General features: G+C 46.4%; 1 protein-coding gene across 1 annotated transcript in view; it reads right to left on the bottom strand.

Moving 5' to 3' along the window:
- COL13A1 (collagen type XIII alpha 1 chain) overlaps positions 1-12,337 on the bottom strand; it is a 56,845-nt gene that overhangs the window by 15,253 nt on the left and 29,255 nt on the right. Inside the window, 15 exon segments of the mRNA XM_085229247.1 lie at positions 329-364; positions 2,163-2,243; positions 3,134-3,160; positions 3,672-3,713; positions 5,158-5,256; positions 5,796-5,948; positions 6,294-6,338; positions 6,650-6,703; positions 7,641-7,664; positions 8,188-8,256; positions 8,862-8,906; positions 9,411-9,455; positions 9,664-9,750; positions 10,199-10,243; positions 12,185-12,247. Coding sequence (XP_085085373.1) covers positions 329-364; positions 2,163-2,243; positions 3,134-3,160; positions 3,672-3,713; positions 5,158-5,256; positions 5,796-5,948; positions 6,294-6,338; positions 6,650-6,703; positions 7,641-7,664; positions 8,188-8,256; positions 8,862-8,906; positions 9,411-9,455; positions 9,664-9,750; positions 10,199-10,243; positions 12,185-12,247 — 915 coding nt within the window.

The following is a 12,337-nucleotide window of genomic DNA, read 5'->3' as shown; positions in this document are numbered from 1 at the left end:
CAGGGTGGAGATGGAGACCCTTCACAACAAAGCAGATAGGAGAACCAATGTCATGGAACCATGCAGAATTTGTCTTGTTACTGAGATGAAGTGGAACAAGTAGGCTATGATGCTGGGATCCAGACAGACTCACAGTATCAAAAGAGACGAGTTTGTAACTTATCACTTCTCATCCTTAAGTTTAAACCCCTCCCCTCCTCCCCCCCCCCCCCAAACCTGCTTTGGAGAAAATAAGGTTATTTTTGGTGTAAACAAGACTGGTGAAAAAGACGAGACAAGTCACAGTACGGGGGAGAGGAACATAGGGCAATGGAGAAATGGAACTCACCGGTGGTCCAGGCCTGCCGTCTAAACCTGAAGCACCCTGAACAGATGGGGAAAGGTGAACAAAAACAAGGCAAGAGGAAAGGGGAAGAGGGTGAGGGGGGAGAGGAGAGGTGAGTGAAGCAGTGACTCCAGACAAACATACACTTGCAATCAACAAAAGCTAAGATCTCAAGGACAGGTGATGGTGCTTACAAGCAAACCAACAAAAACACAGAAACACTGAATACGTATAATATTGGCCTGTAACATTTGGATCCCCCTCAGAATGCAAATTTCCCCTCTTTCTGTGTCTTTCTGAGGAAGAAGCTGCTCTGTTGCAGACAAGGACAATGTGACAGCTGAAATCTGCACTGCCTTTGTGGCAGAACTGGGTTCCCCTTAATTTCCTCAGCATGAAACCTAACAGTTGTTCTGTTCAGGGCTTAGTTAGCCAGTTGCTATCATTGGTCCAACAGAACATTTCAACAAGAACATTTCTGAGACAGCCTTCCCCACTCCACAGCTCAGGAACATTTGTGAGCTAGGGGGCTTTGATGCTGTTGACTACAGAGGTCAAAAGACCAAGAGCAGGAATGCAGGCATGGGGCCCTGATAGCTGATGGGGTTCAATTCACGGTAACTCTTGGGGTGTCTTCTGCTCAGACAGCCACAAGAACCTCCTTTCCCTGTCCTAGTACTGCATAGACTTTAAAGAATAACTGTTTTTGCACAGAAAGCTCCCATCTGCATTTCTCAGAGCAGAACGGGAACTGAGGTTTTACTTCTCCTGGCTACACTGCCCTTCAGATTAGAGCCTTCTAAAAGCATCACTTTCTCCCCACTGGCTATGCGTGGAGCCCATGGCAAAAACACACCTTATGAGCTCAGTTAGGTGCCTACAGTCAGATGAAGTGCACCAGGGGCAGGAAGGTAACTGCTATAAATACAGCTGAAAAAGGAAAACATTTTACAAACAAAGATGTGCACATTTCAGCCAAAGTCAGCTTTGGGTGATCAAACAAAAGCTGGCAACGAAATCATAAAGCACGAGATGCACTCTGCAGTGCTCATTTCCAGTCAGTACCATTCAGTGAAGGGAGAGGGTGTGCTTTACCATCAGTGCATTCACACAAGGAGAGAATCCAGGGACTGGTAGAGCAACTGAATAGAACTAAGTTACTGCTAACTCATCAGCAGTGGATGAGTCTCAGACACCAGGTGTAGAGGCTTTCAGTAGATATGATCTGTGAGCTTTTCTTTGCAAAACTCTCAGGTTTGTATCTGAAGCTTGTGCAATTTTACCATTCTGCCAAAATCCTTCCTCGTAAGCTAAGCAGTGCGCTAGCACTACTTTAATACTGAATTCATCTATAGCAGGGAACACAGGAAGCCTCTCCTGCATCAGGGAAAGCATCATGTCCATTGCAGAAGTGATAGGAAATTATTGGACAGCAAGGTTTTGGTGCTTTCAGAAATGCCACGCTTTTGTACAAAGCCTGCCCAGGAGACAAATTGTTGGGAAAGTGTCTCCTTTTCACTTCTGCACGTCTTTGTGCTTCAGGGAGATGGTGCAAGACCAGTCAGTAACAGTGGTTGCAAATGACCTATGGGAAAGCTGCTGCTTTTCCCAAAGCTGCCAGAAGAAGGAAGAACTAAAAGGATCGCTAAAAGGATCACAGGTCGTGCACAGAAATGGAGGCTTTGTGAGTTTAAGAAGCAATGGCACAGTTATTTATAGACCATCTCTTTCTCTGGCTTTACGTATCAAATCCCTGCATGCATCTCCTCCCAAGAGATCTTTTTACGGCTGATACCAGTTTGGCTTGTAAAGCACTGCCTGCTTCCTGGATACTTACGGGTAATCCCAGTGGCCCTCTGTCTCCTTTTTCACCCTGGACACCCTTCTCTCCTTTCATTCCATCAATCCCTGCTTCCCCCTAAAGGAAGGATGGAGAAAATAATCCACCATGACAGCACTTATATAACAAACAATCCTTCATTCCAAGAGCAACAAAGCAGCAGAGAATGCGAGAGGCAGCAAAGAAAGAGCTGTGCTTTAGCCCAATTCTTGGTTCAATCAGAAGAAAACCAGCATCAGTCAAAGTGGCTTGTTCTCATTAATGCCAGTAAGAGGACAGTCAGGTCCAGAGGATAATTGAAGATGGTCAAACGGGAACAGATCTTCCTCCTGTACTGTTCTCCCTGCTCCTGCAGGGAGCATCAGGTAAATGCAAGTACCTGGCAATGATTTGATAAGGTGACTTTGAATTTTAAACTGTAGGTTCATTGTAAGGGTGTCTATAAGCTTTGAAAAAAGTCAAAATTTTTTGGAAAACAGACTTTCCCTTTCCTTTGCACCTGCCAGCCAGTAGAACAGATTGAGCATAAGCACATGTAGATGGAGATGAGAAAGCTTTAAATCCCTGAGAACAGTGAAGTTCTTGAATGGCATTACAGCAGGATGTACAGCATATCGAACCTGGCTAATTTTAAAATAGAGCTCAGTTACTTCGGATTGTATGGCAGGTTGTCCATCCCGCTGTACAGACCTTTACCCTTCAGACAAAGATTTCAGCTATGTTCTCATGGGAAGATTTCCAAGGGCCAGAGGCTTCCCACTTCTCTAGCTGAGAACAGGAGAAAATGACCGCTGTTCTGGATGGATGCTGCTAATCCAATCCCTTCAGGATAGTATACAGACAGTTTTGTTCTCTTACCAATATGGAAGAGCAGCAACTTTGAAAGCTAGGAAGCTGCTGCTGAGAGGAATTCTGGCTCTTTGGACAACTCTAGCAAAACTTCAGGATTGAAAATTTGACAGCCTTACCTTTGGTCCTGGAAGGCCCTGAAGACCCTGTGTTTGGAATGAGAAACGAGATATGAGCAACACTTAAGGGCGTGCCTTAAAACCCAGGCATGCCAGTTCACTGGGCAACATAAAGCTTTCATTTCCTGACACACTGAGGGCACAAATGCTTAGCCCAAAGGCCTCTTTATTTGTGTAAAGGGCACTTCTTGTACTGTTCTCATCTGGCAATGAGGAGGCTCTCACCAAGAACAACCTGGCAGCAGGCCAGGCTTGCTATTAAGACCATTTTTGCACTTGATCTTTTTAATCCTGTCCATTCCATGTCACTACTGTCTTCCCTTTTATCTTAGGCTAATCTAACCTCTCACCCTTTAACTTCCCAGCCCATCGTAATTCTGACCTACCCTGGAGGTAGTTCTGGAAGTGACACTAAGTGCATTGATGCTTCAATGCTGCAGTGTTTCTGACAGTTTTCTGCACCCCAAATCCTCCCCAGCCACTTTCATCTCATTCACACTCCCAGTGCCTCTCTCCTCAGGTGAATCTCAACACTTACTGGAGGTCCTGGTGGGCCTTGAGGTCCAGGGGGGCCAGACATCTAGAAAACAATGCAAGAGAAGTCAGTGTCAAGCTGCTGGCCTCAGCATGTGAAGGGGAAGTGCTCAGAGGGGAGGCAGGGCACATGGAGCAGCTGAGCTCCACCAGGCTTGGAAATCTGGACTGCCCCAGAAAGCTGCATTCAGAAGCAACAGCAATCCAGGACAGAGTGGCCAAGAAGCAGCAGCAGGATGCTGGAAAGGGTTATTGCAGTAGTTGCAGAGATTTAGAGGAAAGGAAAGCAGTAATATTTTTACAGAAAAAAAAATACACTTCCACTAGTCTTCCACTGTTACTTCAGCTAGCTGTTTCAAAGTATAGGAAGGAAGGTAGCTGGCTCTACAAACATGAGTACTGATAGCCTGAGGGACTCCTCACTGCAGGGCATGATGGAAGTTCAGTGAGCTTTGAGGAGAAAAGGGGCAAATTCATTAAGCCAACATATATTGAAAATATCTAGGTCCAGGCAGGTATTTTTTTAGAAAAATCCTTCACCACAAATGTTGAGGAAAGTAATTGTTGTGCTTCCAATTGTCTTGTGCTCTTCCCTAGGCATTCATTATTGATTGCTTGTGAGTTAGACTGTTCTTATGTAGAAGAAAAGTAGGGCATCAGTAGCTAAAGATGGCCAGCAATTCTGGCAATTCAGTCCCACAAGATAAAGCTTGTGGGATGCATCATAAAAGAGTGTGCTGGCTTTCAGCAGCACTGCTGCCAAAGCCATCCCTCTCCTACTGCAGAAAGGAAATGAGACAGGTGACCTACCGATTCTCCTGGATTTCCTTTGTCTCCACGCTCCCCAGGCTGACCCTTCTCTCCCTGCACACAACAACACAGCCTGTCACTGCCAGCTGCCTTCTGGAGCCTCACTCCATCAGAAGCCACGTGTCAACCACCCAGATGCTGAGAAGCAACAGTGCCCAAAAGGAGGAGTGAGACTATACCAGGTACTTCACTAACAGCTCACTGATGTTTCTTCAGCACCTCCGTTTCCAGAGATGACAACCTTACAAAACAGGAGGTCTCTGGGAGCGGTGTCCTGGGGCTGTGTAGGGGGAGCATGGGACTCTGTCTGCCTTTCCCCAATAACAACCTGACATCTCTGCTGCACTACAGCCTCCCAGGGAGGGAGCACAGCAAGCCACTCAGAAGCAGCCTCATGCTGACAGCAAACTAGGTATGGGCTGCCTTAGCTGTACAGGCTTTACAGGCAGCTTCCAGAGCCCAGCACCTCCAGAGAGCAGTGGGAACTAATGCTTGGCTGGCTGCCTGCCTGCTGCTGGAGATCTGACAGATGTCTGCTGATGCCAAAGCACCTAACTCCAAGGGATAGGATGGTCTAAGGATCCTGAGATATACTGCACTTTGGGAAACATGTGTTGCTTTCAATGTACTGTTTTCAATTCACTGAGCAGGAAAGGTCAGCCTGTCTTTTTCACTCTTACTGTCAATCCTGGAAGTCCAATGGGACCCGGCAATCCTGGTGGTCCTGGCATCCCTTGGTCACCTCGTTCTCCTTTCTCTCCAGTGGGGCCATCAAGACCCTATGAATCAAGAAAGATTTGCAGCTTTTTGCAAGACTTTTTTGCAGGTATTACAGATATCATTGCCAGAAATGAGTTGTGCCCCATGCGCTCCAAGAATACAATGGAAAATCCAGACAGCTTTCAGGTACGCAGGGAAAGGCAGGGCTTTGCTGGTATTAAAACCAGACAGTAATATCCCCGAAACACCCTCCTGTCATTGTGGATGTACCATTCCCCAGAGTCACAATGAAGGACTGCTTTCCTGCCTCCAAGTTCTGCTTGTGGTTATGCAGTTTGCTGGAGTACATGCTAGAAATCACTCCAATAACCAGCTGTTGTTACTGCAAGAGCTTTATCCTATTAATCCTGCAGAAAGGTAAAAACTCACACAAACCCTCTTGACTAGTGTTAGGGTGCAGAAGTTGTGACAGGCTCAAGCTAGGAAATTGGGCACTCTGCCCCAGTTGCTCAGGGGCTCTGAGTTATCACACGGCTCTGCCCAAAACCTGAAGAGCCACAAGAACATATATACTGCTGAGGTGCTCCAATGTACTCACCGGTGAGCCTGCTTGTCCTGGCTCTCCTTTATGCCCCTTTTCTCCTGCAACCCCAATCTGGCCCGGCTCTCCCTTTATTCCAGGTGGTCCATCCCTTCCTGGCAGTCCATGAGGTCCAGGGGGACCCATTTCTCCTGGCTTGCCTCGTGGTCCCTAAAAGAAATTCACTCAATAAGTGAGACTGACAGGTAAGAGAAATGTTAGTGACTCCCTAGCTTAGAGCCTCCGCTGCTCATTCACTTATAGTAACACAACTGGAAGAATCACAAACAGGAGAAGAAAAAAAAAAAGAAAAAAGAAGCAGGTTTGCCCTGCCATTCTAACTGTTCCATAGAAGTTAATACTCTGATTAGCCACAAATGCTCATTTCTATGGAGCCAAGCCACTTCCCTCTCCCACCTCCAAGTGAAAAAGCAACCGTGCATAAGTATCAGTGCAAATTAGCTCCAATTAAGGCTACTGAAGGATGAAACTATCTACAAAGGTAGCTTGTCTTACCTTTTCTCCATCATGGCCTGGAGGACCCGGTAAGCCAATTTCACCCTGAAACACAAAATTGTTACTTTGGCCATTTGAAAGCAGCCTTGTTTACCCAGAATGACAGTTCATGGCCCCAGTGCTGTAACAGTCCCCAGCCAACACCAATTCCCATAAGATGTTTTGTAAGGGGGAGGGTGAGTAGGAAGGATCCTTCATCTCTGAGATAATGCCTTATCACTGTGGGAAAAGAGATTCAGGATACCATGGCTGAGGAAGAATGGAGCCTGGCAGGACGTGGCCTGACAGTGCTGACTAGGAAGAAGAGGAGCACTGGGGAGAAATGTGTGTGAATTCTTCCCCTAGCTCTGCAGTACCTTCTGTCCTGGTGGCCCTGGAGGTCCAGCCACACCTGGAAGTCCTGGTGGTCCCTAGACAAAGTAAAATTTCAAAATATCATCATGGCTTTCATTTTTGTGTTTTGTAACCAAAGATCTCTTCTGTGTTTAAGGGAAATTTTCCTGGAGACTCCTAAAATTGCATTTGCTTGGAAAGCAAAGCAGTACAGAGACCTACTAAGGTACAGCCCAAATTCAAAAAGTTATAGATACTTATGCATTCCTCTACTTTCTCATGGAAGAAAACAAAAATGACTACAGCTATTCACTCTTAGAACTGAGACGAACTTAACAAGAATTTTCCCTTCCCATCTACAAATATATATTTTTAGATTGATAGAGACCATAAGAAACACTACACTTCTTAGATCCCATGTGCAGCTTAAGCAGAGCCAAGAATGATAAATCTAGGCAATTACTGCTTTAAGGAGACCTAGGCAGCAGCTCAGCCTAGATGCTTATATCCATTTTCCTTTGCCAGGCCTTTTCGCTCCCCAGTCAAGTGTCCTGTTGTCCTAAGAAACAAAATACACAGATGCTTTCACCCTCTTCTTTGGCTCCAAGTAATCACTTTGCCTTTCCTTTCAAAGGGGTTCTTGTTGTCACTGCTGTTTTAAATGATTTTTGTATGGGACGAATATCAAGTTATACTTATCAATGGTGAAAATATGTATTCCCCTCTCATTACAAAGTGTCTGCCAAGGGCTGCCAATGAGTTTTCTTTATCTTGGTCAGCCCTCCTTACTCTTCCCTGCCCCTTCTGAGCAGGGAACATTACCTCTTAGAGAAATAAAGGGCCTGATCATAATTCAAGTGCCAAGATCAGACAGCAAGATGAGCTCTTCCTTTAGCTGTCAACACTGCCCCAACAGCTAAACAGACCTTAGCTGAGCAAAAATGGTGCAGGTATCTGCGTAGGATGAACATATGGCTAATCACTTAGGGCCACACAGTGAAGCTAGGAACTCACCATCAAGGCCAAGGTTCGTATTTCCTAGAAGAAAAAGAAAGTGAAGAAATAGAAAAAGGGTAACAGTCATTTGAAAACAAAGCTTCTTCCCAGACCTTGTTTCATAGGACCTTATGAAATGAAGCCAAAAAACAGCTCTGAGTCACATGGAGTGATGCAGCAATTTCTCCCCATCATCATGATGTTTTTTTTCTCCCAAACAGAACCCAGACTAACCCAAAGCTGGGCACAACTGTGCAAAGCACACACCTCTAAGGAGGCTTTGCAGTGCTTTTATTCACCAGTCCATCCTAAGGCTTCAATCCCTGTCCCACTCTTCAGGGGATTCCCATGGCCTTACTGTCTGCCAGACTTAATTTCTTACTTAAGTAAGATACACAGATATTTATCAAAACAGTACGCAGGGAAATGTGGGACTAACAGTGCTGTAGAATAACCAAATATTTTTCTTCACTGTTAGTGCTGAGGAAGATTTACACTGTGTTGGGTTTTCTGCATCCCCTGGGAAACCAAACAGTCACCTCATGGATAGCAGGACAGTGCTCACCTGGAGAGCTTCACTGATGTTACCATCGTAGTCCATCATTTCATCCTTTCCAGGCTCTCCTTTGGGACCCTGCAAAATATCCGACCTTCAGTAGGAGCTTTGGGATCTCCTTCCCCATGATGTAGCCTGGGAACTATGGGGGTCACCCTAAAAAAATCCCTCAGAGAGGGATCTGTTTCACAAGGTTCTAGTTTTTCATTTCTTGAACAAAGCTCTTAAAAGCGTATTTTATATAGGGAACACTATAGAGCTGTAGCCAGATGAGCTCCAGGTTATCGTGCCATAACTGTTAGAATTTACAAGTCTGGTACATGGTGAAGCTGAGGCCAGAATCCAGGAACTGTGTCCACTGTCAGATTTGCACTGCCATTTGCAGATATGCCAAGGGCCCGAATTCAGACTGGATGCCCAGACTGCCTCCACCTACAAATGAGCAGAGCATTCAACCTGATGAGCTTAAGAAGTCTTCTCCCCTGAAGGAGAAATATCTTCTGATGAAGGTATGGAGAAGGAGCCCGCAAACTTAATCACTACCCAGCTTGTAAGCCCTTTAAGCAATGCTGAGAACATCAAGAAAGTAGAAGCCCAAGCTAGACCATCAGTGTGATCCCACTATCCTTAGACCTCTTTGAAGGGCCAAAACTGCACAAAAGCATTAGCAAAGGGACACCTACCCTTGGCCCCATGGGTCCCTGCTCTCCTGGTGCACCACGTTCTCCCTGTAACAAGAAGATGCTGTTAGCAATGTCCATCATTACAGTTGCTTGAACTCCAGCAACCACTGGATTCTACAAGTCCTCTAAAACGACTTCCAACTAAGTTGGAATAGAAAGCCTTGCACATAACCTGCAATACTTCAGTAACACCACAAAGTAGTTTTGTAGATTTTTCTTCTGAGAAAGTATTCTTCCAAAATACCTGTAGGTATACCTGTTCCCCAGACCAGCCTGATGTACTCTGTGGCATACCAGAGATTCAGTGTGCTTCACCAGTAGCTGCTGCTGGAAGAGCTGGTTCTGAGGGATCAGGTCAGCCTGTTTCATTAACATAGGTACAACCACTTCAAGTGGTGGCCAAATCTGTTCCTGTGCTTAACCTTCTGCTTTTCATCTTCACCCTAGACAGCCCAGTTTTAAAAAGCTTCATTTCTGCTAAGTTTTCAACATATAGGAGTATTTTTGCAATACCAAACCCAGAGCTGGACTGCCCACAAGCCCTCTTACCTTTTCCCCCCGTGATCCTGCAGCACCAACGTCACCAGCTTCTCCCTGAGAGAAAAATAAATGGATTGGACTGAACTGCATGGGCAGGGTGCAACTCCACTGCTGGCTTTGCTTTCCCAGTAGGAAGAATTGCACTCCGGTGTGTCACACCTCCTCAGTTAACCCCAATCTCCACCCATGACTTCAGATCCCAATACCTTTCTCCACCCCCCCTTCCCAAGAGAACAAACTCTCTCAAGGGTAAACCGCTTACCTTTGGTCCAGGGGGCCCAGGCAAACCAGGAGGGCCAGGTTCCCCTTTGCCTCCCACCAAGGCATTCTCACCATTTCCCTTCTCTCCCTGCATGCAAGGAAAAACAAATCACAAATCACATTTCATTCCATCTCTCTAATTTCACTTGCCAAACTGCTGGCTCAGAGAGACAGGGCCCAGAACAAGCTTAGCCAGTGTCCTTCCATCTGCTGGATAGCCCAGGAACATCCCTGCCTCAACCAGGGGCTGGGCCAGTACAGCTCTGCCTGGGGGCTCTAGCAGTAAGAGGAAAGCAGTGTTCATATGGCATTGTCATTAAACCCTCATACTTTCCTGACATGGTCACTGTCATTAAGTGTATTGTCCCCTTTTCCAAAGGGCAAGTTCGCGGTGAAAGTCTGACTGAAGGTGTGATTGCTATCTACTTCTCAGCCCGTAAAAATCAAAAATACGATAGGGAAATGGCTGCGCACAGCTGGCACAGGGAAGAAGGAAAGGAGAGAAAGAGTGGCTCCAACTCGTGGAAAATACAAACCTTAGGGCCAGGGAGCCCAGGATCACCAGCTCGGCCCTTCTCGCCCTGTGGAGGAAATACAGTCGGGAGCTGACTTGGCAGGTTGTCTGGACAAGCAGCCAAAGGATAAGTTCATAAAATCATAATCTTTAAGGTTGAAAAAGACCTCCAAGATCATCTAGTCCAACTGTCTACCTATCACCAATACTGCCCACTAAACAATGTCTCTAAGTACTACCTCTGCCCTTTCCTCAAACACCTCCAGGGACGGAGACCTCTCCACTTCCCTGGGAACCTTATCCTCAGTAGTGAAGTTTCCCACCACATCTAGTAAAGAATGGAGATTCTCCTTGGCCCTCCTCTTACTGTTAATGTATTTGTAAACATATTTTTTGTTGTCCCTGACAACACAAGCTGCTCCTGCTTTCAAACCTTTGTCCTTTCCTTTCAGGGACTTTATTTTAGGCAAACCAAAGCATCTGCCAGCAGTACTTGCTCAAGCAGGTGACTGCTTTCTCCAGTGTTTTTGCATATCCCCACATATCACTGCCATATCTTTCCAAATGAAAATGAATCCCCTTTTTTCTTTCTTACTGCTCATCTGCTAAGCCCTTTCTCCTGTCAGCCCTTCAGCATGGGTTCTCCCCATTCCACACACCTAGAGAAGCTGCTGCCCAGAATGAAGGACTTTCTCCATGCCCTGACAGAGTTCAGCTCTTCCTACACAAACTGCCCACTTCCCAACTCTCACTGTTCAGACCTCCCAGTTTCAGTGGCCAATGCTGCACTGGCAAGAATCTGCTACACCTATCCCAATGGAATGAATCCCGCTCCTGGCTCCAAACCCCAGTTTCATCATGCTCTTTAAATGAAAGCAGTGCAGCATCTCAGTTATCAGCCAAGCTCTGCGACACACAGTGGTGGTGAAAAGTAATAAAAAGACTGGCAAAAACAGCAAGAAGAGGCGATGGTTTATGACCAGCTGATGTGATGCCTGGTGAGCACGGTCTGCAGGTGAGCTCTGCAAGGCACTGCAGGCAACGACCAAAGAGGGTGTCCAGCACCAGCACTCACTCGGTGAAGTGACTTTGCTTAGTTCACCATGGCATTCAGATCACCCTTTGAATTACTGGGAAGATATTTGTGGTATTTCTCCTGAAATTAAGATTTGTTCTGCCCATTCCACCCAACTGCGAAACCCATGGTTCTCAGCTACAGGTTGCTGTGTGGGACTCTGTATTTTTTAAGGACGGTCTAACAGAGCTTTCTTCATTGCCAGGAAGAGAGGTTTCAAATGCATAATCAGAAAAAGATTTTCTTACCTGCAATCCTCGTGTCTCCAAAATTGACTTGTGCAGATTACAAAGAACAATTCAAAACCTCTCTTTTCTGCCTCTCTCCACAAAAGCAGTGCTGCAGACCAACAAGGCCAGCACAGAGGTCCCCTTGGTGCCATGCTGCTGCCTGCACAGACAGGTGCTGCACACCAGTCTCACCAGAGCTCAGGGGCACACATCTGACATTTGGAGGGATTACATCAGTGCTCCAAGAACAGACGTGCACTTTCCATGGAAAATAATTAAAAAGCACTAATATTTTTGTTTGTTTGTTTGTTCTAGGCAATTCTGGAGTGCAGTGGCCCATTCCTTTAAGGTGATTTGTCCTGGAAGGCCCCCACCCAACTCTCTCCCCATAGCCACATTCTGCCTTTCTCTGCTTTTGGTATCATACTTCTCATTCAAGGATCACACCTGTACGGGCTGCACAGAACTGCCTTTAATTATTCCCAGGAAAAGACTGTGTCCCAGGTACTTCACACTACCCTACTTGCTGCCAGCCCCCCGCCTTCTACAAGCAAGAACACACAAACACACTTCACCAACAGGGCAAGAGCCAGAAAAGGACACATGATCCCTGCAAGCACGACAATGCAACGCAAAGCAGGCTGCTGCCAGCTCCCACTCCCAGGGAACACAGCACACCAAGGCCAAACACACAATATCCTACCCGCTGCCCCCTTTTCCCTGGCAAACCTGGGGGGCCCATCCTCCCTGGGACTCCAGGATCTCCCTTCATGGGGAAGAAAAGAGACAGAGAGCGTCTGTTACATGGCTGCCGCATGCTGTAACACAACCCAGTGAGCCTCAAACAAGAGGAGCC

The sequence above is a fragment of the Meleagris gallopavo genome, chromosome 8 (assembly GCF_905368555.1).
Source record: "Meleagris gallopavo chromosome 8, MGAL_WU_HG_1.1, whole genome shotgun sequence".
NCBI classification, from domain to species: domain Eukaryota; kingdom Metazoa; phylum Chordata; class Aves; order Galliformes; family Phasianidae; genus Meleagris; species Meleagris gallopavo.
This window is presented reverse-complemented; position numbering and strand designations above follow the sequence as displayed.